The following is a 25,537-nucleotide window of genomic DNA, read 5'->3' as shown; positions in this document are numbered from 1 at the left end:
TTTGAACTCGGGATTCTTCCTGAGTTCAGGTTCCAAAACTATCCTTTGCATCATCTAAGCTGCCTCCAGGGCCACTAAAGTCCCCTATAAGTATCAGAGGTGGGATCCAAATCCAGGTCTTCCTGTTTCTTCCCTTGTATATTGATTCCTTCCTTGTTGCCTGCAAACCTACCCACATATCCCCACCCATAGAAAACCTTCAACTTGATCAGCGATCCCGTCAGCTAGCGTCACACATCTCCTGCCTTTTGTGATTAACATTTTGGAAAAAGTCATTTAACACTAAAATCTATGTCTCCTCTAGTTCTTTTTTTTTAAAGGCAATCAGGGTTAAGTGACTTGCCCAGGGTCACACAACCAGTAAGTAGCTGAAGCCAGATTTGAACTCAGCTTCTCCTGACTACCTGGCTGGCGCTCTGTCCCTGGTACCACCTCCATTCTCTGCTAAATCTTTTGTGGTTTGGCTATTGGTCTCATTGTTCAACTGCACCCGCCCTCCTGAGTCACTCAATTGAGATCCAAGGTCTCTTTCCTGCCAAAGTGAGACCTTTTCTCCATCCCCTCCTTCTTGATGGGTGCAGCCTTAAAGTTGATCACCTTTTTTCCCAGAGCTTTCTTGTGTTTCTCTTCCCATCAGTCGAACTGTGGCTGGTTCTTCCTCCATGACCTGGAGTCGAATTGTGGCTCCTTGTCTCCTTTACTGGTTCTTATTCCAGGTCATGGCTGGGGACCCCCCCAAAGTTCCATCCTGGGACCTCTTCTCTTCTCTCTGTTCTCTTTTCCTTAGTGGTCTGAGCAGCTTCTATGAATTCAATTATGAGCTCAATAGTGACAACTCCTGGAGATTAAATTGCTTCTCGACTCTTTCCCGAACTAAGGTTACACTTCGCCAACTGCTTTCTGAACATGTCAAGCAGGATGTCCCAGAGGCTTCTCCAACTTAGCGTATCCAAAATTGCGTTCATTATCTTTCCCCTAAAACTCTCTCTTCTATTGCTGTTGAAACCAACCTCTTCCTCTTCACAACCCAGGCCCACAACCTCAATTTCTCAGTCTCATTCACTCCATAGATGTTATTACTAATAATAATTTAGAATTTACTTAGGTCCACATAGATTTGCATGTAATATACAAAGTACTTTAATATATAATACACATATATTTGGATGTAATATGCAGAATACTTTAAAACATTATCCCATATCCTTCTCACAACAATCCTGCTTTTATCCCCATTTTACAGGTGAGGAAACTGAGGCTTTATTTCCAAAGATATCATTCTCATTTCTTTATGTATCAAAAAGCTTATTAATTCTGACTTTAACTGTAGTAGAGGGAAAAATACACTAGATAAACCACTAGATTCCTCTTAATGGCCATCTTAGCGCTAGCATTATCCTCCTTGTCTGACCCCTACCCAAAGGAGAAATATTTGAACCTTTCTGTATTCCCTAGACCACATCTAGTAAATATATCAGGCAGGATTTGAACTCAGACCAACCCAAGTCTTCAAACCATTCCTCCATACCACGTGCCCAGCATATATCCGATATACTATCATGTCTTATTTCTATTTTCATAATGTCTCTCCTATATTTTTCATTGTTCTACTCACACAGTAGTTTAAAGGTTTAAGCCCTAATCATCTTGCACTTGGACTAGTCGATAGTCTTCTCTTTGATCTCCTCACCTCCATTCTCTCCCATTTCAATTGACTCAATCGATTCTGCCAAGATGACTTTTCAAGAATAGTTTACACCCTTCCTCAAGGACCACAACTGGCTCCCTATTATCTTCAGCTGAAATGTAACTCCTCTTTTTGACCTGTAAAGCTCTGTATAGCTAGCCCCTTCCTACCTTGCCAGGTTTTATATTTTATGTTCCTTTTATCGACTCCACCATCCAGCTCCTCTGACCCACTTTCAGTTCCTTGACTAGAACACTCTCATCTCCCATTTCCTTTGCACTCACTGATTATCTCCCATGCCTGGAATTCTTTCAGCCTCTTAGTTTCCCTGGCTTCTGACAACACTCAGCTTAAATCTCACCTCTGACAGGCCTTTCCAGATGCCCCCCACCTTGCCTTTCCCTTTTCTCCAAGCACAACCTTGCATGTAGGTGGTTCTTTCCATGTTATCTTTCCTACTGGACTTCCAGCTCCTTGGGGGGTGAGGCTATTTTCTGCCTTTCTTTGTAAATCTAGTATTCAGCATTCTTTCAATGAATTGTATTAGGCACCTACTATGTGATCCACACATAGTAAGCACTTAACCAATGCTTGTTGACTCGGTAACTGAATGCTACACAATACAGCCCAATACTTGGGTCACCGGCCTCTGGCTCCGGCCATGCTCTTCTGCAAGGTTTTTCAGATCCAACTCTGGTTCATTTAGGATCTGGGGATGTTCACAGATGAAAAGTCTAGTCCCCACAAGGACACCAAATCTGGGGCTTAGTTGAGTTTTTCTTGGGTTGGTACAGATGTTCATTCATTCCTGTGTAATGCAAATCATGTTCTTCATGCCTTCTCATCTTGCCGGATATTGTTTCTGGTCTTTCCATAAATTCTCTGTCTGACATTGGTCCATATGCATAAGTTCTTTTGGTTTTCTCTCAATAGCTCGGAGGTACCGGAAGGGTAATTGGATGGTCCATCTCTTGTCTTCTTCTCAGAAGTATGTCTTTGTAACAGCAGCATCTGCCCTAAGGTCTTGTACATAATGGACGTTTAATAAATGTCTGTTGAACTGAATTAGACCCTTCCCCACCAACTTTGTTTTTCCAATAGCACAAGTCTTCTAAGACAGTCCCTTCTTCTGAGCTAATCTTCATGGCTAACTCCCTGCTGCCTGATTATCACCACTATGGGCTTTCCCAAAGCACTTGGGATAACCTGTAATTTTGACTTTGTAATATTGTAAATTTTGACTCCTGACACCAGGATTTTGTTATATTTGTGGAAGGAATTTTTCATCAAGAGCACTTGGGAGGCTATATTTTATTCAAGTGAGTTAAATTCTTATTTAAAAACCAATAAGCAAGAGGGTGATCAGGAGCATCACAGAACACCAGTCCTGGTGTCAGCAGAACCTGAGATCAAATGTGACTTACTAGTTGTGTGACTCTGGGAAAGTCACTTAACTCCAACTGCCGCAAAAATAAAAACAAACAAAAACCTAAAAATACTCCAAACAAAACAAAACAACGTAATATTAAAATAAAATAATAAAAGCCCAATAAATCCCTATAGACTTAGTGAGCAGCAATGTTGCCACATGGATTAAGAGCCTGTCTCATGAAGACCTGGGTTCAGATCCCTCCCCTGACAGATATTAGCTAAGTGACCCTCAGTAAATCATTATCCTTAGAATCCTTACTAACACTATAAATTGTACGGCAGTTCCTCATTTGTATCACTAGATCAGTTAGAGCAATGTAACCATTAAATCCCATCACAAAAACAAATGACACTGAGGGCCCTTGCTTTTTACACCTTTTGATGACATATTCAAGCAATCACACTTTTAAGATGTTGTTTTGGGGAGAAAATCATCTGTGAAAATTTGTCTATTCCTATATCCTCCTGTTTTCATCAAGGATGCCTATTACATGTGAGCATAGACCATAAAGATGAGAAGGGAGACATTACAGGTCAATTGTTATAGATGTCTTCTCAAGGATGGTTTTTTTTTTTTTTTTTTTTTTTTTTTTTTTTTAAGTTGGTAGAGGGAAAATGGTAAAGGTATCAACTATAATTTCTTTGTAGAACTTTTTCTGAAAAACCATTGGCTGAGGAGACAGTCCCTTGAAATTCCAATGTCTTCTTCCAGTAAACTACCATTAAACCTTCATGTTCATTGAAAAGCAGGGAATACCACCAAAGACCACAACCAGTCAACACTCAAACACCCCTTGGGGTGGTCCACTGTCCATCCTAGGGCAACAGTGTTGGGTTGAAAAAAGGAAAGATTCCATTTACCTGGTCCCCTGCGAGTCCTCATTCACTCTCAAACATTTCCCTCCCCCTCACCATCCACTTTTTCAAAGATGCTACTTGCTCGAAGGCACCCTGACCGCCCCAAAGCCTGGAGGAGTCAAGCTGTGGAAGAAAGATCTCATCTCAAAGCAGCAGCCGCACGCACAAGCTTCACACAGGCCGGGGACTAGAGCTTTGTGGGGGATGAGGGTAGATAGGGACACAGCTTGAACAGGGAAGTCACTTGAATTCTATCTAGTCCTGGACACAACCACAAACTTTCCTGGCTCTCCTTACCTCCCAGGTGTGTAGACTAGGGATAAAGTCCCAAGGTTTCTTCCTAAGGTGCTCTAGGAAGTAATGGGATTTAAAATTCGAAAACTCCCATTACCTTCCCTCTCTAACAGAGATCGAGCCTATCCCTACACTGTTGGGATCTGCATACAGAAAGTCTAAAATCCTTCCTGGGAGAAAAGCTGGCTCACTCCCACAGGCCGTCCCATGCTTGGAGACGGCCTGTTTTCTTTGCTCCTGAGTAATGTCTGTTATCCTAGCTTTGGGAGTGGAGTGGGAAAGGACGCCCCTTCCCACTCAGATACTATCGGGTCAGGTAAGTAAGGGCAGGGTAAAAGTGTCCCATCTCACTGCCCCTGGAATGGTCCCTGGGTTCCTTTCTCTCTCCCCATCCAGCCTGTGAGGTGTAGGAAATCCAAGGGACTGACCTGTGAGCTCGGGGAGGACGGGGGCGCTCGGGAGAGGGGTCCGCTCTACACGGAATTCTAAAAGGAAATGTACAAAACAGCTTAAAAAGGTGGAGCGCCCCTTGGGGCAGGGTCCAGCAGAGACACACACAAGGACATTCACAACAGCAAGACCAGTCCATGCACAGTGTCCGGAAGTCTAAATAGGGGAGGACTGTCCCCCAGGCAAAGGAGGAGAGAGACCGAGAGAACCAGAGATGGCTCAGAGTTGTTACCTGCCCCCAGGACACAGGATGGATTTCAGTGCCCTAAACTGAGGATCTCACTGGCTTTCAGTGAGGGATGGATCAGCTGAATATATGTACAGCCCAGAACTCAGGGGCGAAGGGTTACTGGCCCTTCTGTTTTGGAGGAAGGGGGCCAGAGGAGACAAATGGTGAGGTTCAGCTGACAAATTTGTTCTTAGAAATAAGTTCCAGTTCTAAGTCCAGTGTCCTGTTTTGGGGGAGGTGACAACCCTGAACACGTAAGACCGGGAGGCCGGGGCATCATGCACCACCCCTAGCATCCCAACCCAAGGATCTTCTTCCCCAGAGGGAAGAGAGGGGTGGCCCTCCTTGGATACACGCTTGCTTCCAAGGTCCCAACAAGTAGGTACCCAAACCATGCACCCCATATAATCCATCCAAGCCGCCCACCCCAGGGGACGGAAGAGGGGTTAACCTGAGCAAGGAAGCCGGGCATGCTGGTCGAGGGCGTGCCGAGGGGGACTTACCAGGGAACTGGTAGGTATAGCCAGGTGCGATGCCCGTGTAACTCCGGCTGGCGTAGGTCGCAGCTTGGAAACCGGGATAACCTGTGGGGACATCAGACTGCGTCACCTCCTCTATAGCTTAGCAGGATCTGCTCACTGCCGGGCCCAGGCCAAGGAACAGAATCTCTGACTACGAGGAGATCCCATGGTCCAAACGACACACTTAGCCAGCGTCCAATTGCTTCCACCTCCAAAAATTGCCTCTCCCAGACTAAACATCCTGGGCTCCTCTAGCACATCCTCACAGGGAGTGAACTTCTTTCTCTGGACACTCTGGCTTAATGGTCTCTTTTATCAAAATGAGAATATTGAGACCTGAACAAATGGGAGGGCACCTCTCAGCCCCCGGAGCTGGAATTCTACCTACCCCCTCCAGTCAAAGGGAAGATTTGCCCAGGGTCACCCAGATTCCAATGCAGGAAGATGAGCCTTTGTGGCGCTACCTAGTGGCCCGTCCACCACCACCAAGTTGTCATAGACCAATGTTCAAAGGAAAAAACTGGGATAAAAGTAGCATTTGTGGGCCGGCGGTTTGCTAAAATGTATCTTGTTAAAGACGGTGACTTTCTGGTGTATGATTCCAGCCACCAGGTCACGCCTTACCACTTTGGGTACCATGTTTTCCTATTTGGTACCGGAAGATGGAGGATATTATTTAACTCCTTTTTAGACAGAGGCTAAGTGATCAGCCCAGGGTCACCTGGCTAGTAGATGTCTGAGGTGGGTTTCGAACTCAGGTTTTCCTGCCTCCAGGTCCAGCACTTCAGAAACGTGTTGCACAATTCCTTTCATGACCTTTTTTAATGGTTAATTAATAAAGGGCAGCTGGATAATGCAGTGGATAGAGCACCAGCCCTGAATTCAGGAGGACCCGAGTTCAAATCTGGTCTCAGACACTTAACACTTCCTAGCTGTGTGACCCTGGGCGGGTCACTTAACCCCAATCACCTCTCAAAAAAAAAAGAAAAGAAAAAATGGTTAATTAGTAATGACAATAATGAACAATAACTGATGTATATAGAAGACACTAAATGACACAATGCATAGAACTCTGGGCCTGGACTCCATAAGACTCATCTTCCTGAATTTACATCTGGCCTCAGACACTTCCTAGTTGTGTGACCCCACGCAAGTCATTCACCCTGTTTGCCTCAGTTTCCTCATCTGTAAAACGAGTTGGAGAAGGAAATGGAAATCCACTCCAGTATCCAAATGGGGCCACCAACAGTCAGACATGGCTGAAATGACTGAACATTTATACAGAATTCTGAGGTCTGCAAAATGTTTCCCATCTATTTTCCCATTTGCTTTTTCTTTTTCCAGAAGATGGTGGCGAAGAATATAAAATCACACATATAGAGCTCAGAGGGGCTTTAGAAGCCATCCACTCCAATCTCCTGATTTTACAGATGAAGAAACTGAGGCCCAGGGATATTAAATGACTTGGGATCATAGCACCATAGATTTAGAGCTAGAAAGGCACTTTCAGTGGCCATTTAGTCCAAACTACCGATTTTATAGAGGAGGAAACTGAGGCACAGGAAAGGTCATATTGGTGGTGGGAGGTGCTAGGATTCCAATCAGCTTTTTAAAAATATTTAGCAGAGAATTGATCCCAAAAGAAGTCACTCTTTCACTATCCTTTTATGGTTAATATTCAGAGGACCATTTCAAAGGTCAACCCCAATGTAATGGAAATGTTGGGGATTAGGAGACCATGGCTGCCTCCACTCCCTTTTTCTGCAGATCCTGGGGTGAGCTGGTCTGAGCCTCTAGTCTTGAAATTCTTCCAGACAATTAGCCAACTCATCTTCCTTCCCAGTTTTCTGGCTAAGGCAGTAGGGGATGAGGTCTCTTCCTGAGCCTCACTCAGTTTCCTCATCCGTAAAATGAGAGCCTTTGTCTACAGGGCTTGAGAATACCATATGATCCTAGGGCCTTCTGAGCCTCACGAACCTCATCCGTCATAAGCCTTTAATTTACGATTTTATGATTCCATGACTCAGGTCCAATAACATCTCCAGGATAATAAGTGTTTATATTTTCTGACACATTAAAGTTTAGAGAATGTTTTTTTTTTTGTCTAAAAATAATTCTGGGAGGTAGTTGACATGAGTATTATTAGCTTCATTTTATAGATGAGAAACCCAAAAGTCCATAAGCAGGGAGTACAAGAGCCAGGATCCAAATGTATATCCAAATTTCTCCTAACTCAGTCCATCCTTTTCTTCCCATTAGAGTGCACTCTACTAGAACAAAGCTGCTTTGTGACTAGGAAGAAAAGTACTTATATCCTGGAGCCTACTAGTCCAGTCCTTTGAGCCTAGTGGATGCTTAATAAATAATAGTGAATTCGTTTTGTATTCTTGACCCTAACCCAGAACTTTGCACACAGTAGGTGCTTAATAAATGCTGGTAGACTGGAGTTTTGGTATCTTTGACTCTAGCCAAGTCCCTTGCACATATTAGGTACTCAATAAATGCTAATGGGTTGGTTTTGTACCCTCAGCTCTAGCCCAGTTCCTTGCACTTAGTAGATGCTTAATAAATGCTAATAGATTTGAGTTTTTGGATCTTTGACCTTAGCCCAGTCCCTTGTATATTGTAGGTACTTAATAAATACTAGTGAATTGGTTTTGTCTTCAGGTCTAGCCCACAGTCCCTTAAACATAGCAGTTTCTTAACAAATACTAGTAGTTTAGTTTTGTATCCTTGGTTCTAGCCCTGTTCCTTGCATAGAGCAGGTGCTTAATAAATACTAGTGAATTGGTTTTGTCTTCAGGTCTAGCCCACAGTCCCTTAAACAGTAGGTGCATAACAAATACTATTGGATTAGTTCTGTATCCTCAGCTCAGTTCCTTGCACACAGTAGATGCTTAATAAATGCTAGTAGATTGAGGTTTTTGGTATCTTTGGTTCTAGCCCAGTCCCTTGCACATAGTAGGTGTTTAATAAACACTAATGAATTGCTTTTGTCTTCAGCTCTAGCCCACAGTCCCTTAAACAGTAGGTGCTTAACAAATACTAGGCGCTTGCTGACTGATCGATCGCTTCTCCAGCGTCTCGGCGGGACAAAGCCAAAACCAAGCCCAGGAATCCCGGGCTCCTGAACCAGTTTGTCTCCCAGGACAGGAAAGCAGTGAGCCCGGCTAGCCTGGTCCTCCCCCCCCCCCCCTTCCACTGGTGGGGCTTTCCCAGGGAACAGGTGGATTGGGCGGCGGTTCTTGGGATGACCAGCAGATGGCAGCATGAACACTGCTTCCAGAAGCCGGTTCAGCGGCTGCCAGACGGGAGCTGCTCTCCCCGGTGCATGATAGGAAGGGGAAGGCCGGCTCACAGAAGCCATGGAGTTCCAGGTCAGATCCCGGCGGCTCCCAGGGAGAGGAAGTGGGGCAGAGAGGAAAGCGCCCTGAACTGACAGTTGTGACACTTGGGCTCAAGCCCTGCTGACACCAGGAGGGGCCTCCCCTGGGCCTCAGTGTCCTCCCTCTGCCAATCAGAGAGGTGCCAACCTGGGGTCTAGGAGGTGCCCCCCCGGGCTCCCCATCCTCTCCTTGTAGGAAATTCCCCAAAGCTCTTCCTACCCAGAATTCCAAGGGGCGCTCCTACTTACCCAACATGCCAATGCCCAGCATAAATGCGTCCATCCCATAGGGCATGACTCGGGACCTCCCCCTGGCAGAGCCCGTGGGTGACATCACCTCCTTCGGCTGGGCTTTCTTACATTCTACCTGTAAGGGAGGAATGTGGGGTCACTCTTCTAGCCCATCTCTCAGGGGGCCCTGCCTCCCCCCACTGACCTTTGGCTCATGAAATTCTCTTTCCTCTCTTCTAATACCATCTGCCCAGTAACTCCTCAAACCTGCTCCTTAACAGGAAGGTCAAGACTGAGACCTGAGAACTCTCGAGGTTTTCTGTATTTCTAAAGTTTGGGCCGTGTCTGATCCTACGGTGCCTCCCAGGTGAGAACCCTTTCCGAACAGCTCCGCTGTCTCCCCCCCCCCCCCCCCCCAAGGTCCCTGAGTCAACTTGCCATCTTGTTGTTGATCTCGTGGAAGTGAATCTCACACACTTTCTCCACAATGTCCTCACTCTCAAACGTGACAAAGCCAAACCCTGCAGGGGGGAAGGAGACACTCTCAGGCACAAGGGGAGAGACTGAGGTCAGACCAGGGAGAGCGGCTGCAGAGCCAGGATGGCCAGAATGTTAGCAGAGAAACAACCCGACAGACTCTAGTCTCAATGGGAAAAAAAGAATAATAAATGAATGAACTAATGAAAAAGCTTTTATTAAACAATACGTGCCACATTCTGTGTTAAGGGCAAGGAATAGAGACACATAAAGCCAGGCAGTCCTTTCTAACGCAGTGTTGTGCTGACCCACTGCTTCTCCACAGAGGAGCTCTAGGGGGACATTTGAGGACGACACTATCTAGTGGGAAGTGTTGAACACTCACAGAGGCGGGTTTTGGGCTAGGAAGTGACAGACCTGGAGAAATTTAAAAAAACAACAACACACCTTTCATTCAGTGGTTTTCACTCTGATGATTATCAGCTAGATAGGATCTCAGAAGCCATCTAAGCCTAACAGGGAATGGAGGGATTTTCCCTCATGAATATCTGCAATGAGTGATCCTCCAGCCTCAGATGAAAAATCTCTATCTTCTACAAGAAGCTTTTTCCAAATAACAAAAGTTAGTGTCTTCCTTCTAAAATGACCTCTGCAAGGTTGTTTCCCTGTTGGAATTTAATCAGGGATCGTTTCTGCCTTTCTTGATATTCCCAGTACTTAGCACAGTGTCTGGCACATATAAATTAATACATGTTTGCTGACTGACTGAAGATCTCTAGGGATGGAGAGCTCCTTAATTCTCTCTTTTTTTTTTATATTGATGCAATAAAAATAATTACAATTTTATTACCTTTTTGAAAATATTATGACGATTATATTTATACTAGGAATTCTAGGATGATAGAACATAAAACAACTCTACAAATATAACAACCATATTGATGATAACCACACCAATAAGACCATTATATTAATCAATAAAAATCAAAGAAATATAGCATGCATTTATCTTATTTAAAAGCTAAGACGACGTTTAACAGGAACAAGAGCATCTTTTTAAACTCGATTTGTAATGGAGAAAAATTTGTAGATCTCCCACTAAAATCAAGGTTAAAGCAAGAATGCCCACTTATGATTTGATAATCATTTTAAAAAGTGGGAAAGTCCCAATTATAGCAAGAAAGGGGGAAATATGAAGTTGGAGCTCCTTACTTCTCAAAGTAGTCCATTTCCATTTTGGATTGAGTACGGAAAGGCCCCATTCTGCTCTGTTTGCTGCCCAATATTCCCTCCTCCCAAGGGTCTGGCTGGACGCAGCCCCAGCTTGGGCACTTTTCCGAAAGGACCTTGTCGAAGGAGTTCAGGCAAGGTCCCTGGGTGAGAAGCCCCAGCTGCTACAGGGTGTTCAGAGGGGAGAGTGACCAGACTGGTAGGGGAGCTGCTTCCCCAGGCTCTGGAGTCAGTCTGTCCGACTCTCAGGCTTGGATTACCAGGCACAAGGTAAGGCCACATGGCCTCCATGGGCCGGAGCCATGTTGGGGAGCAGGAGCCCGGCCTGCTCCTCTCAGGTATCGCAAACGTTCGAAAGTTTCTAGCACAGGAAACTGGGTGGACAAAAGCCCTCTGTGCTAGCAGGCTCTGAGGAGAGGAGGCAGATCCTCAGGGCCAGGATGTCAGGAGCAGAGATGAAAAGGCAGCTGTGACCTGGAGGCCCCTGCCGATGACCATGGGGCCCCCTGACCCCAGGCCTGGAAAAGGGGGGAAGGAGGCGGGCCTTACCTCGGTGTCGATTGGTGGTTTTGTCAAACATTAGCATGGCATCGTCCACCTGGAAGACACAGAAGCCCTTGAGTCCAGGCCCCGGCCCCTTCCCCAGGAGCAGCTCCATCCATCCTTTCATCCTGGGGCACTTCAGATGAGGATTTGCTACCTGGGCCTTGGGGGGCTGGCTACAGAACAGGCCCCCCCACATACACACAGCCCCCCCCCACACACACACACTCACTTCTCTCCTTCACCACTGGGGACCCATTCAGCCCACTGCACAGGGACTGGGGGCATTGAAAGAGAGAGCTGGAGAGGGGCCTCTGGGAGCAGGGAGGGGAAGGGGGGTGGAGAAGAGAGGGCCTCATCCTTTGTAGCTTAAGACTGGCAGCCCACTCCAGCTAGACTCTGTTAGCAGGATACTTTCCTCTAATTGAGGTTTCCTCTTTGCTAGAGGCAGTAATTAGGGCAACTCCAGTGCAGGGATGAGGCTTCTGCCTCCCACTGGATGAGGTGGGGGAGGGAGGGAGGCAAAGAAGGGGGGAGGGGAAGAGTGCACACACTAGCCCCGAGCTTTCATCAATAGTACCCGCCTTCCCAAGTCACCCCAAGGCCGGAGCCTTAACCTACGATCTTTGGGGAAAAAATTTTGAGATTTACAAGGTTTTCCTTGTCATTCTGTGGGTTTTAATTTATGTATAAAACCATTACCCTGACAAGGGGTCCCTAGGCTTCATCAGACTGGAAAAAGGGGGCACACAACATTCAGAAAATGCCCTGAGACATCTCTTTCTGTAATAAGGGGGTGCTTTGCTCTGGCAGCCAACTTTAGAGCTCCTTCTTCCCCCATTCACCTCCCTGCCAAACACCATACAGGAAGAAAGCTAAAGGGAGTCACCCCAAGAAAACCTGAGCAGTATTGTGACCTTTCCCCGATCTGTGCAATCAGGGGAGTCTCCATCGCATCCTCCTTCACCTTTAACCTTCCCACATGCCCTTTCTTTTTCTCAAGGGTCCTGTAGCCCAGCGAGGAGGTATTTCCCCTTCCCCTCAGGTCTGAAGTGAGGAGAGATCCCACAAACACTACTCAGCCTCAGTCACAGACAGTTCATCAGTCTATCTATCCATCGATCCAAATTTTGAAGCCTCGTGCTGTCCTAAGCACTAGCGATATGAAGACACAAATGGAACAGTTCCCATCTGGCCCCCAACACTTCCCTCCCCTCTCAGGAAAGACCCAGCACTAGCCCCAAATTTTGCCAGAGACACCAACCCAGGGGATTCCCCTCCACCTCAGGGAAATGCAGCCCCAGCCTAAGCTGCAGAGACCTCTCCAGACACACTGGGGCAGCTCTGTTCCACCTCCCCCTCCCAGGGCACCATCTTGTGAGCTGCTCCCAAAACAGGGAGTCGGGCCCAAGATCTAAACAAGAATCAATATAAAGATCTGAAAGAACCCCAATGGTGAAGCTCAAAGTTCTACAAAGGGAGCAACTGAGGTGCAGAGACAGGGGTGACTTGCTTAAGGTTATCCATCCAATTAAGGAGTTTCTCTCCCAACCTCCCTCCCACCCCCCCCCCAATGAAATGCTTTCAAGGACTGGGTGCTCAGTCCTGGCCTGATTAAGAATATCAATCACAGAATTTCAAAACTGGAAAAGACCTAGATCATATAGTCCAATCCTGCCCATTTTTACAGATGAGGAAACTGAGGCACATAGCCAGTAGGTGGTAGAACAGGATTCAAATTTCGAACTCCCTGACAGACTTGCTGGAACTAAAGGGAGCTCCTGATAAGATCTTGGTTGGAAGGGATAAATTATGAAGTGATTTCCAAATAGGAAGGTTGGATGATTTTATTTCTGGGAGTAATCATCAGTGCTATTGTCTAATCAACACTGATATGTGTTCTCTCCCTCTATTTCTTCCCCCCCATCTCTCTCTCTCTCTTTATTTCTTCTCTTTCCCATTCTTCTCTTTTATTTTTTTCCTCTAGTTCTTCTGTTCCTTCATTTTTCTACCTCTATTTTTTCTCTCTCCTCTCTTTTCCTTCTCTTTCCCTTTCTCCCTATTTCTTTCTCTCTCTTGCCTTTCTTCCTTCTTTCTCCCTCTCTTCTCTTTCTCTCCCTCCTCCTCCTCCTTCCTTCTTTTTTTCTCCTCTCTGTTTCTCTCTCCCCCCCTCAAAGACTTGATTGGACTCAATGTTGGGGAACTAACAATAGTTACTACCTAGGCTCTGATCTCAAGGAAATTAACACTAATTTGGGGAAGGCCGAGCACAGAAACAGATGATTAGAGGAAGAACATGCAGCCCAACTCTCATTTTCCTTGAATTCAACTGGCATTTCAGTACACAGCGGGTACCAGGGACTGGGCCACACAGATGAAGGCCGGCCTGGCCGCAAGGAGCTTCCATTATGTTGGTGAGGCCCTGGAGAGTAGAAGGGCTTGCCCAGTGTCCCACAAGGAGAGGAACAGGGATTCTAATTCAGTGGTCCTCCACTCCATGGCCTTTATTCTTCCAATTCTCCTTCACAGATCCCAAAAGACCAAGAGGTCTCCACTAAACCTCTTCTTCCCCATCTTATGACCTCAGTAATGGCTCCATTTTAGAGCGATAAAGAGCCTGGGTTCTAAGCAAGCCTGTGCTATACCTGTACAATCCCCGGCAGGTGGCTTCCCCTCCTTGCCCTGGAAATGCTGCTTGATCTGAAGTTTGAAGGTTAACCTCTCCACTCTGGGCCAAGTGAGGGGTTTGGACCAGACATCCTCTGAGGTCCCTTCTAGTTCCGAATCTCTCATCCTATAATCTCTCTCTTGCCTCAGTTTCCCTCAACTGCATAATGAGAGAGTGGAAAGAGAAGTTCTCTAAACTTTCCTCCGTCCCTCCCCCAGCCTCAGTTTCTTCCTGGGTCAGAAGAGCCATTTCAGCACTTAAGGAGGTCCTCCTTCCTTCTCCCAGAGTGGGGGGGCAGGCCAGGACCCCATCCAGCCCTAGCTCTTGGGGGGAGAGGGATGACGGGAGATGGGGGCGGGGTTCAGGGGAAGTAGCCAGGTCAGTCGGGTGGCCTGGGGCCCAGGTCGAATTCCAAAGCCTCTCTGGCCCTGCTCCCCCCCTTCCCCCCAGTCCCCTCCCTCCCTCCCAGCAGGCCAGGCGAGGGGAGGCCAGCGGGGGCTTCCAATGGGCTTCCAAGGCAATGTCCTTAATAGGCTTTGGTCTCCATGGGAACCAGGGGGCAGGAGGGGGAGGGGAAGGGAGGCTGGTGCGCGCGGCTGACCAGCGAGAGCCGCCAAGTTCGGCGGGCCCCGGGGCCACTAAGCAAGATTGGCAGGCGTCGCCCGCTGACCATTGTTCCCCCCTGTGGCGGCCGCGGGCCCCTCGCTCCCGGCCGGTGCCCCTCCCTCGCCCCCTCCCCCCTCCGCGGGGCCCTTGGCATTCCGGGCTGTCCCCCGCTCCCCGGCAGCCTATTCTCCCCGGCTCCCCCGGCCTCCCCGGGCCGGTTTCACATGCCAACGCCGATTTAGGTCCGAACAAAAGAGCCTGCCGCTGACGGCTTCTCCTGGGGCCCGGTTGTCATGGTAACCCCGGCCCCGGGGGCAGGCGGCCTCCAATCACAGCTGCTGGATCAGATTAGCGTGAGCTCTAATGCTCAGCGCACAGACACAAAGACACCCCGCTGCAGGCGGCCCGAGGAGGAGCCCTGAGCCCGGCCAGCCAGCCCGGGGAGGCCCGGAGGCCCCGCCCCTCGTCCCCATCCCCCATCCCAGACCCAGGAGGTGGGGCCACCCTCGAGGCCGGGCTCCCCGGGGAGGCCGGGCCCGCGCCACCCAAGGTTGCCCACGTGAAGTCCGGCCGTCTGTCCGGGCTTCCCGCCCACCCGCCCGCCTGGGTCACCCCTCCGGGGACCGTCTGCAGGGAGCGGGTGGGCTCCCGGAACGTCAGCCGGCGGGGAGCTCGCGCGCAGAACGCTGCCCGAGAGAACGTTGGGACTCAGAACGCTGGGACCTGCCCGCCAGCGCCGGGGCCCGACACACAATGGGAGCGCCAGACAGGCCCGCACCGCGGCGGGGCACAAAGGCAGCGCCGCGGAGGGCCTCGGCAAGGAGGCCGGGGGCGGCGGGGGCGGCCGGACAGGGCCCTGGAGGCCAGAGGAGCCTGGACAGTGGCGAGGAGAGGGCCCTGAACGCCAGGGCTGGAGAGCCGCAGGCCGCACGAAGTTGGGAGCTGGGCCGGACGGTTAGAAAGCCAGCCCCAAACTGCCACAGAGACGGCTGCCAAGGAGACTCAGCCCTTAACCAGGGCCCTGTTACGGAGCTAGGCCCAGAGGGGCCCAGGCGAAAAGGCCGCTTAGAAATCCAGCCCGGCCGCACTGACAGAGCAGGAAACTGAGGCCCAGAGAAGGGAAGTGACTTTCCCAGGCTCCCCCCGCAAACTTTCCCTTCTGCTCCTCCTTCCCTGAGAAGCTTCCTGTGAGGAGGCCGAAAAACTTCAACTTACTGGGTCCAACGGCTAATTCTGGTTTTTTTCCCCTCTTGTCCTATTTAAGATACCACCAAAAAGTACTTGGGCACAAGCCTGAAACACTAATCAATGCAGGTAATGGAGGCCCCATAGGCTTACCCCCAACTGCGCTCACTGTTCCCCTTTCCCATGTCCACGCCCAGGGTTGTTCTAAACCAGAGACTCAATCACAGAGTTTTAGTGAGGAAACCTTGAGGCTGACCTGGAAGTAGCCTATGCTTCCACCTGCTAGCCTATAAACACACACCTATGTGCACTCACTCACTCACATAAACATATTCAAAGTTAAGGTGAATTAAATTTAAATTTATCAGGGAAGAATTTCCCAGCATCCTTTGAGATAACTAGAAATCCTGCAAGGGCTGGCTTGGGACATCACTGTTCTGGGCCAGATTAGTAACCAAAGGTGCTCTTCAGGCTTTTAGAGAGCCGGGTCAGAGGGACAGTTCTCCACCCTTCCTGAGTGAGTGGGTGGAAGAGGGCAGAGTATTGAGTGCTATTATCATCACTAGGAAAGGTGTGTGTGTGTGTGTGTGTGTGTGTGTGTGTGTGTGTGTGTGTGTGTGTGTGTGTATGTTGGGGTGGGTGAGGGGTGGTGAAAGCCACAACCCTAGCTAGACAGGTGCAAACTCCCAGAAGGGAAAAAAATAACCACACTGAACCCAGGCAAAAGCACAAGAAAATACAGGAGAAGGTAAACAAGAGAAAAACATCGAGGAAGGTGCAGGAATGGGGACAGCTATTGTGTGACATCCTCTCCCCTGGGAGATATCCAGGGTTGGAGGCACAAAGAAACTGGCCTAGATCCCAAAGGGGCCCCTGCCCTGGGAGGGGAGGATGGCACTGATAAGTACTTGGACCTCGAATAGGGACTTTGCTATCCCTGTTTCTAACAGAAATTATGTTCCCATGGTAGGGGTCTTCTTACCAACCAGTTAAATAAATAAAAAAAACTCTTGAGTGCCCACCATGTATTACTGGGTAGTTCAATCTAAGAGGTGCCTGCGTTCCCCAGGATGGCTAATGAGGCGTTTCTTCCTTTAGATCTGACCCCCCTTCCTCTGCCCCCAAGAATAAACCCTTTCAAAGACCCTCGCCCCAAGCGCTCAGACCCACCTTCCCAAACTGCTCAAAATACTGCTTCACATCTTCCACTGTGGTGTTCACCGACAGCCCCCCTACAAAGATCTTCTTGGTCCGAGTCACCATCTGTTAGGGGAGGGGACAGGGAAGTGGGCATCTGAGCACTTCAGCCCAGAACCAGCAGCAGGGGTTGGCTCCCCTGCAGGGACAGCAGCTGACATTCAATACATGGTCCCAGGCCACAGCATGCACCCTTGAGGTGCCTCCCCCCACTGCAAGGCAGCTGCATATCCCAGTAGGCCTGCAGAACTCCATTCTTTCTTCCTTTCCTGTACCTGCCTAACAAACTACCTTTAAGGCTCCGCTCTCCCGGCCCCAACACGAGCCCTGGATCCTCTTTTTCCCCCCTTCTCTGTGTTTCTATAGAAGCCCAGTCTTGGTGGCTGCACCTTGAAGGTGGGTTCCACAGAAGCCTGACCCAGAGCATGGGGTCTGAGCCCACGGCCGCTGGACTCTGAGATGGGAATATCCCCCTACCCCCCACCGCTACTTCAGGGGGGTCAAGACCCACAGTCCTCCCTCTCCCACATTTCCTCTGAGCCACCAACCTCTGGCAGCCTTTCGGGCCCAGCCCTGCTTTGGGAAGAACACATGGTCCTAATTACTCCAGGAGCGCATGGCTAATCCAAGACGGTTCCCAGCCAGTCCTAACTCTAAAGCACCTTCTGTCACTGAACTGCTTAATGGAATTAACCCAATTCTGACCATGTGCTTGCTTCCTGGTGTGGCTAACTTGAGATACCTGCTCAGTAATTGTTTTCAGTTCCTGGGCCTGCTCCCCTCCCAGACCAGTCCCTTGCCTGCTCCATAAACCTCCATATCCTTTCTCCCTTTTCTCTCTTTTTTTCAAGGTGCACTCTTCTCTCCCAGTTCTCAAGGTGAACTGCCTCCTAATGCATATCCCACTACAAAAAAGGGAAAAATTGATGTTTCCAGACTTGCTCCTAAATCACTCATAGAAATGATAATAATCAAATTCAAGGATCTTATAATGAAGCCTCTGGTCTCTAAACACACAAAGTGGTACTAAAACTTTAAAGGTCCCAGATGGGCTTGGGGACCCTAGGAAGGAACAGATAATAGCAGGACATGAATGAATGGGGGGGTGTATAGAAGGGTGGGCAATTTCTCAATTAAAAAAAAAGTTTTCATGATAATTTTCCATAAAAACATTAACCATCGATACAATCAATTCATAGTTTGCCTTCAAATTATTTACATTTTGATGAATGGGGGAGGAAATCAACTCATTAGATATTAGATTAGTATTTTTGAATCCCTCCCTTCTAATGCTTTGTGTATTCATGCTTAGTCTATTTTTTCCTCTACTAAAGGTGGAAATTTCAAGGGTCTATCCTTGATTCAGAGTCCAGAATTCCACATTTCCATGAACTAACTGCATCCAAGCTAGGTTATAAGCTTCACTAACTCAGAAATCAGTTTTTTTACCCCCAACCCATCCCCTAATTCAGAACAATTCTCCAGAGGCTCAGTAGAATGAGGACACCTGGGAACCAGGCCAGATACACCTGAGTTGAAAGACAACAAGGTGTCTGGGACCCAGAGAAGGGTGGGATTCATTATTAGACTTCAGGCCACTCCTCTGCCCCATTCCTTTTCCTCTTTTCTCTTAAGCCCTCATCAGAAAGATCAGTGGTTATGAACAAGACCTCCCCTATGCTCTACAACTAAGCTCAGATTTGGGGTTCAATCAAGTCCTATCTTTGTGTGCTAGGAACACCGAACATAAAAGTCTCCAACCCCCAAAGTTACCTTGTATCTTCCCTCTTCTATACAATATAAGTTCTTGAAAATAGAGAAGATTTTGATTTTTTTCCTTTGGATCCCTAGCACCTAGAACAGTGGCTTGGCACCTGGTAGGTGCCTAATGCAAGCTTTTTCATCAATCAATTGATCCTATACCTTGGTTCCCCACAAAGTATGGATTTCTTCCACTAATCAGGGAAAAAAGGTGTTAGACACAGTGCTACGCTTTAGGGACACAAAACCAAAAAATATGTCCCTCTTCTAGCCCCCAAGGAATTTATTATAACCTTATGGCAGAAAATTCACCTGCAGCATCCTACCCATGCCAGAGAAAGAAAAAGAGTTCATCTCCTCTGTGTTGTCCCTAATGCCACATGGTTCAGGGACTTAAGCTCAAAGGCTCATTGGTGAGAAGGTATATTTTGAAGCCCTAGAAAATACTCCTTCCTAAACTAAAGGACCATGATCCCCTTTGCTAAGAGCAAAAAGAAAGATTCTGAGTGAAGGAAGCTGGGAAGGGAAGAACCGGTGAGCTCTAGTATCTGCCCATTAGGGATGGGGGTAGTATTCAAAAAGTTATGGATTCCCACAACTTACCTTGGGTTGTGCTCGACGAGGAAATGCAACCTTGGGATCGATCTGAAATAGAATGGGAATATGAAGAGTGCTTGAACTAGACATCTTCAAGTAAGCACACAGTAGATATTGACAGATCCCCAATTCCTCAAACAATTATTAAACACCTACATACATGGCACTCTCCTAGGTGCTAGCCACATAATCACAAAGAAGTGTTTACGTTTTGCTATAGGAGGGAATACAACATATAGAATATAAGCTTCTTGAGGGCAGGGACTATCTCCATTTGGATTTTTCTATCTCCAGTGACAAGTGCACTGCACATGGCAGGCATTGAAAAAAAAATCTGTCAATAAAGGAACTATAAATCCTCTAAGATGAAGAAGCTGGTGGTTCAGTAGGTAGAGATGTAGGCCTAGAGTCAAGAAGATCTAAGTCATTTAACCAATTACCTCAGTTTCCTCCACCTTAAATAGGGATCATTAAAAGCTCTAAGGGTTGTTGTGAGGAAGAAATAAGATAATATTTTAAAGTATTACAAATTATTACAAACTACTTAACACAATGCCTGGCCTAGGCTCTTTTCTCTTGCTATAAAGAACTAGCTGATAATGGAACCATTACTCTGGGGTAGGAAGTGACCTTAGAGGTCAGCTATTCATTTTACAAATGATGAAATCCAAGGCCAGGACAGTTATGTGACATTACCAAGATAATTCAGTTAGTCAGTGACAAGTAGAATTTAAAAGTGAGATAAAGGCTACGATAGAGATTCTTCTGTCAAACTTTCAAGGACTTGCTACATTATAAAGTCAAGAACAGTGTTCAGACATCACCAATTTTACCCACAAACTTTCTAGAGAGGTAGCTAGGATATATCCATTTACTTCCCAGAGAAACCGGCTAATATCCAAAATGCGCTACCTCACCTTCAGTTTGGGTACCCCAAAAAAAGCCCATTGGAGATTTCTAGACACAGGCATGGGGGGTGCCAGTGAGTCCAGATTTCCTCTAGCTTAGTCCTCAGACTGACCATGACTTTAACAAGATCAGAGCTACCTCTCAGGTTTGCTCCTGGACGGGTGTTCTAGGATAATACCCAACTCTGTATGACCAGGGCAGGGAACAATCAAGATGAGCCCAGCCCAGGCAGAGGATGGGAAGGAAGGGATTTGCTTTAGTGTTTGCAATTCATTTCTGAGCACTATCTCCAGCCCGGGTGCTGCTGATGGACATTGAAGGCCAATGGGTACAATGCAGAATGAGGCAGCAGAGATAATGTAGCAAGGGGCCCTCTACAAAGGACTCTGCCTCTGTTCCCTGACATAAAGAAGGAGGAGGGGTAGCAAGACAGACTTTTGTCATTTTAAAATTCATAACTCATCTCCCCCTCCTCCCTCCTCCCCTCGCATTATCCAGCCACCGGAAAGACTTCTTGTTCAAACAGTCTAGTCCTAGAAAACTCATTCTTCTGCAACTAGACACTTACAGGCCCTGCCTAGGAAACCTGCCCACAGATCACAGACTCTTGAGGCAGAACAGACATTAAAGGTCACCAGGTCCAACTTTCTTACTTTACAGACGAGGAAACTGAGGCCCATGGGAGAAGTGACAACAGAACTAAAATCCAAACCTAGATTCTCTAACTCCAGAGCTGTTTCTTTCTCCTCTACCTCTCAAAACAGGAGTCATCCGTTCTCTTCCCGCCTCCCCCCCTCACCTCCCTGAAAAGCAGATGCTTGAATGACCCATCTGGCACCATTCCCATTAGCCCACTGGCTCAACTGGTCCCCTGGAAAAATGACAGCTGCCCACTTCCCCTCACTAGTATTGTGATTTCCAGCCCTGTTTTTCTCTGCTTCTTCAACACCCCCCCCCCCAACATCTCTCTCATCCATTCACTTGTCAATTGGAACCAAAGGTTTATTGCCTGACTGTCCGGTTGGTATAAACACACACACACACACACACACACACACACACACACACACACACACAAACACATACACACCTCATAGGAGAGTCACATAAGCAGTGACGGACCTACTGAATACACAACTCAAACAAAACCCCATCCCCCCTCTGACTCAGAACCCAGCAAACTAAATAAATTCAACAAGTAAATACAAAGTGAAAGTCAGAACCCAAAATAAACTCCAGAGTAAACCTCTTCTCCCATCCCTTCCCCACAGCCCGAGGTCTCCAGACCGAGAGCAGCTCGCCCTTCTTGTATCTCCCAGGGACATCCATCTCACCCCCTTCCTGCCTCCTGCCTCCCCTTTTGTGCCCACCAGGCCCACGCCCACCCCCCCCAAATCTCTGGCTTCCTGAATCGGGCCTAGAGCCTCGGTGCATTCTGAGGACAGGGGACCAGAGGCGAGCAGGAGGCCCATGGAAGATAATAAGCAAAAACAATGACCCACTGTCTGGTCCACTCCCAGCCCATGTCATTCAGCCGCTGCCAAGAAGATGCCTTCGGAGCCCGCAAAGTTGTGGCCTGGCCTCATTTTCTCATTACTCTGAGAGGAGCCACTGGGCAGAGATAACAGGAGTTCTGGGGCTGGAGGGGACAGATGGTAATTTAACAAATTCTTCTGCACAACTAGTCATTGTTATAGGTAAACAGGAGCCAGTGGCTGAGCCGAGCAGGGAGGCCCAGGGCTGGGGAAGTGCCCAGAGAGCGTGGGGGAGTAGGGGGAGAAAGCTCCAGAGATCACACTGTCCTGTCTCACCCACAGACAGCTTCCACAGCCTCCTTCACTCCCCCCTCCACGGCCACCACCACGGGGGCGACCCCACGGCCACGTTACCACCATCCACACGCCCCCAACCGCCGCCCCAGCGAATGCCCTCTGCGGGCCCGGGGCCAAGGGGTTAGGGAGACGCTGGCAAAACGTTCTAGAAGTTTGGCTTTGAAACGAGTCAGACTCGGAGACCCGGCTCCTGGAGGACTGAGCTCTTCTCCCATGAGCCTTCTAGCGCCACAGAACCCATCACCTGGAACCCGGGTGGCTTTCCAGAACTTCGCCCACCCACCAAGGAGACAAAGGGAGGAGGCCCACTGACCCAAAGCAGGGGGGAAGGGGAGGGAAACAAAACCCGGTCTCGTCACCCTGAGAGGAGTCCAGCTACTTCAGGGAGGACTGAGCAGAACAGGGAAGGGCTTATCTGAGGCAAACACTGCTTAGTAGGAGTCAGAGAGATGCCACGGGGTAGGTCATTACCATCCTGACTCACCCAGGTTGGGCTGGGGGGGAGGGTCCAGCAGCCAGGCTGACCCGAACCCCACCCTAGTTGCCTCTCTCCCCCCCCCCCCCAACTCCACCTTCAGTTTCTCTTTGGTGTTAATACCCGGGCTCTGGAAAGCCAGCTTCCTCACCCCCCCCTCTCCAGCAGTTCTCTGAAGGGGGAGTTGGGGGGAGGGGACTGACCCCTGAGGGGCTTTGGAGTCTCTGGCCCCTTAGAGCAGGTGGGGCCGCCAAAACTCCCTTCCAGGCCGCTGGCCGGAGCCCTGCTGTGGCCAGCTCTCTGTCACCCAAGCTTTGAGAACAGCTATTGGAACCTATCTAGGTTCTTCTCCCCCCTCCCCCCCAGCATCCTTACTCACCGTTTTGGAGTCCAGCTCGTGCCTGGATTGGGCCAGTACCTTGTCCACCCCCGCCTGGTCCACGAAAGTGACGAAGCCAAACCCCCTGGTCCCAGTGGGGCAGAGATGGAGGAGAAAAGGAAAGAAAACGGCCGAGGTTAGGGCAGAGGCCGGCAGAGGGAAGGCGTGGGCCGAGGGCCGAGGGGGGAGGGGCGGGGGCTCACCTGGATCTCTTGGTCAGCGGGTCCCGCATCACCAGACACTCCTTCACTTCCCCGAACTGGCCGAAGTACTCCCGTAGGCCCTCTGCAACCACACACCCGGCTTCGGACCAGACCAGGGCCCCAGGGCACCCCTCCCTGCCTTAGCGGGCCCCCAGCCCCCGAGAGTCCTCGAGGCTCCGGGGCCGCGTTCGGAGCCCGCTTCGGCCGCGGTCTAATGGTGGCCCCCTTCCCTCCCCCGGGCCGGGAGCCCTGCCATCGGCAAGTGGGGAGAGCCGGCGGGCAGGCAGGCAGCCCCGGGGTGGCTCCGGAAATCTGGCGGCGGGGACCCGGGCGGCGGGTCCGTCGGGCTCCCGGCTCCTCCCGGGGTTCCAACCTGACTCCCGCCACCGCCGGGTTACAAAAGTTTGAGCCGCAGGTGCGAGAGCCGGCGCCCGGGCGGAGTTTGCGCGGCGCCCGCCCGCGCGCTGGAGGCTCCGCTCCCTCCCGGCCGGTCCCGGGGGCCCAGGCTGCCCAGCGCCGAGCTCCTCACCCCCGCCCCGGCCCTGGGCCCTCTCTCCCCCGACCTGGCCGTGCGGGGCTCTCCCGTTCGCTCCCTTGTGGTCTCGGCGCGGCTCGGATCCGCGGTGGGTGAAGTTGGGGGGAGGGGAGCGGCCAGCCCCGGGTTCGGACCCCCGCGGGGTCGGGGAAGGGGCGCGGGCTCCTGGGGGGGGGTTCTGGATCACCCGGGACGGGGAGCCGGGTGGGGGGGCGGAGTGTCCCCGATGGCCGGGCAGGAGCCCCGGGCGCCCGGGAGGGGAGGTCCCGGGGCCGGTGCCAGGCTGGCCAGGAGCGCGCCGGGAGCGAGCGGGGCTGGGGGCGGTGGGGTGTCCGGTTCCGGGGCCGCCCGTGCCCCGTGGCCGTCCGTCCCGTCCGGGCAGGGGTCCCTCCCGCTCCCCCGGGCCGGGCCCCGGCCCCGCTCACCCTGCGTAGTCTGCCAGCTCAGTCCCCCGATGAACATCTTGCTGCGGGAGGAGGGGGAGAGACACAAAGAGCCCGAGTGAGCGGGGGCCGGCCGCGGGGCCGGGGGAGCGCGGGGCGCGGGGCGCGGGCGGCTGAGCGGCGCCGGCTCCGGGCCGGGTGGGAGGCCCGGCCGGCCCCGGCATCGGCCATGTTGGCGGCTCCGGGCGGCGGGAGCAGCCGCCGGGGGAGGCCCGGGGGCCCGGGCGGGCCGGGCCGGGCCGGGCCGTACCAGGGGTCGTGCGGCGAGTCCGGTGAGGCGAGGCCGGGCTGAGGCGCGTCTGTCTCCATCGGGACCCGCGGCGGGCGGCAGGGCGAGTGGAGCGGCGGCGGCGGCGGCGCTCGGCGCGGGGCAGAGGAGGAGAGCGGCGGCGGCGGAGGGGGCCGGACGGACAGGCCATGCTGCCCCCTCCCCCGACCCCGCTCGGGCGGGCGGGCGGGGACGGGAGGGGAGGGCCCGGCCGGGGCCAACCTGCGGGCTCCTCCCCCCGGCGCCCCGCGCGCATAAAGCCCAGCGCCTGCCTCCCTCTAGGGCTGGCAGAAGCGGCCGCGGCGGCTGCGGGGGTGGTGGGGTGCCGCCGAGGGCCCGGCCGGAGGGGCCCCGAGCCAGCCCCCTCCCCGCCCTCTGAGGTGCTCCGGAGAGCAGCGGAGCCCCGAAGCTCCCCGCTCACTTGCCGGGTGGGAAGAGCCCTTTCTGCACCCCCACCCTTGTGCAAGGTGTCCGAGATCCCCACGCCTCGGGTTTGAGGAGCTCTCTTCCCCCCACCCCGTGCAGGGGCCCCTGTGAGGAGCACCCCCTCACCTCCCCCCCCCAATGCTGTGCCTGGTGGTAGGAGTACCCAGCTCTGTCTGAAAGCTCTTCCTTTCCCCCCCCCCCCACCCTCACGAACTCGGGCACATGTACACCCTGTACCCAGACCAGGGTGAGAGCTCGTCCCCACCCCCACTTCGAGAGATCTGTGGCGATACCGGGAGAGTTCTGGAGTATTGGAACCCCCTCCCCCCCCCACTGAGACCTAGCTGGAGCTTCTCTCCAGGAGTTCTCTCCTGTTCGGAAATTCAGACCCTTAAGCAGTCTTGCCCCATTGGGGCGCCATCTCTACCATGGTACTCCCTTCCTCCCCCCCAACATCGCCTTGCCTCATCCCATCCCTTTATTGAAGCTGGGGCCGGCAGGGAAAGGGTTAAACAATTAGGCCGTTTAGGTAGGTAGGAAGGGGCCCGATTGCCTAGGCCTGGAGCTGCCTCCACCTGGTGGGAGAAGGCTGCCCTGCCCACAAGTCCTTCCTCCCAAACTCACTTCGGGCTGACCCTGTCCTCCCTCCTCTCCCGGCACCAAAAGTGCACTGGGGCCGGTTATAAGTCCCATTCACCCGGCCCAGGAGGAGAGAAA

At 51.0% G+C, this 25,537-nt stretch overlaps 1 protein-coding gene across 5 annotated transcripts in view; it reads right to left on the bottom strand.

The window, feature by feature from the left end:
• The window catches only part of MSI1 (musashi RNA binding protein 1), a 31,356-nt gene extending 6,779 nt beyond the window's left edge, over positions 1 to 24,577 (bottom strand). The window contains exons 1-11 of one of the 5 annotated variants that reach the window (XM_074296277.1): positions 24,377 to 24,577; positions 24,109 to 24,149; positions 23,149 to 23,230; positions 22,946 to 23,030; positions 19,357 to 19,398; positions 16,966 to 17,058; positions 11,343 to 11,391; positions 9,521 to 9,607; positions 9,105 to 9,218; positions 5,453 to 5,533; positions 4,699 to 4,755 (exon numbers count right to left, since the gene is read on the bottom strand). In XM_074296277.1, the coding sequence (XP_074152378.1) occupies positions 4,699 to 4,755; positions 5,453 to 5,533; positions 9,105 to 9,218; positions 9,521 to 9,607; positions 11,343 to 11,391; positions 16,966 to 17,058; positions 19,357 to 19,398; positions 22,946 to 23,030; positions 23,149 to 23,230; positions 24,109 to 24,149; positions 24,377 to 24,435 (790 nt within the window). In that variant the 5' untranslated portion in view covers positions 24,436 to 24,577. Of the gene's footprint in view, positions 1 to 4,698; positions 4,756 to 5,452; positions 5,534 to 9,104; positions 9,223 to 9,520; positions 9,608 to 11,342; positions 11,392 to 16,965; positions 17,059 to 19,356; positions 19,399 to 22,945; positions 23,031 to 23,148; positions 23,231 to 24,108; positions 24,150 to 24,376 lie in introns of all 5 variants that reach the window. The other 4 variants (XM_074296248.1, XM_074296239.1, XM_074296258.1 and 1 more) reach the window with 4 other exon arrangements.
• Positions 24,578 to 25,537: the final 960 nt, after the last annotated feature.

The sequence above is a fragment of the Sminthopsis crassicaudata genome, chromosome 1, assembly GCF_048593235.1.
Source record: "Sminthopsis crassicaudata isolate SCR6 chromosome 1, ASM4859323v1, whole genome shotgun sequence".
Lineage (NCBI taxonomy): Eukaryota > Metazoa > Chordata > Mammalia > Dasyuromorphia > Dasyuridae > Sminthopsis > Sminthopsis crassicaudata.
The sequence above is the reverse complement of the archived record's forward strand: the minus strand, read 5'-3'. Positions and strand labels throughout refer to the sequence as shown.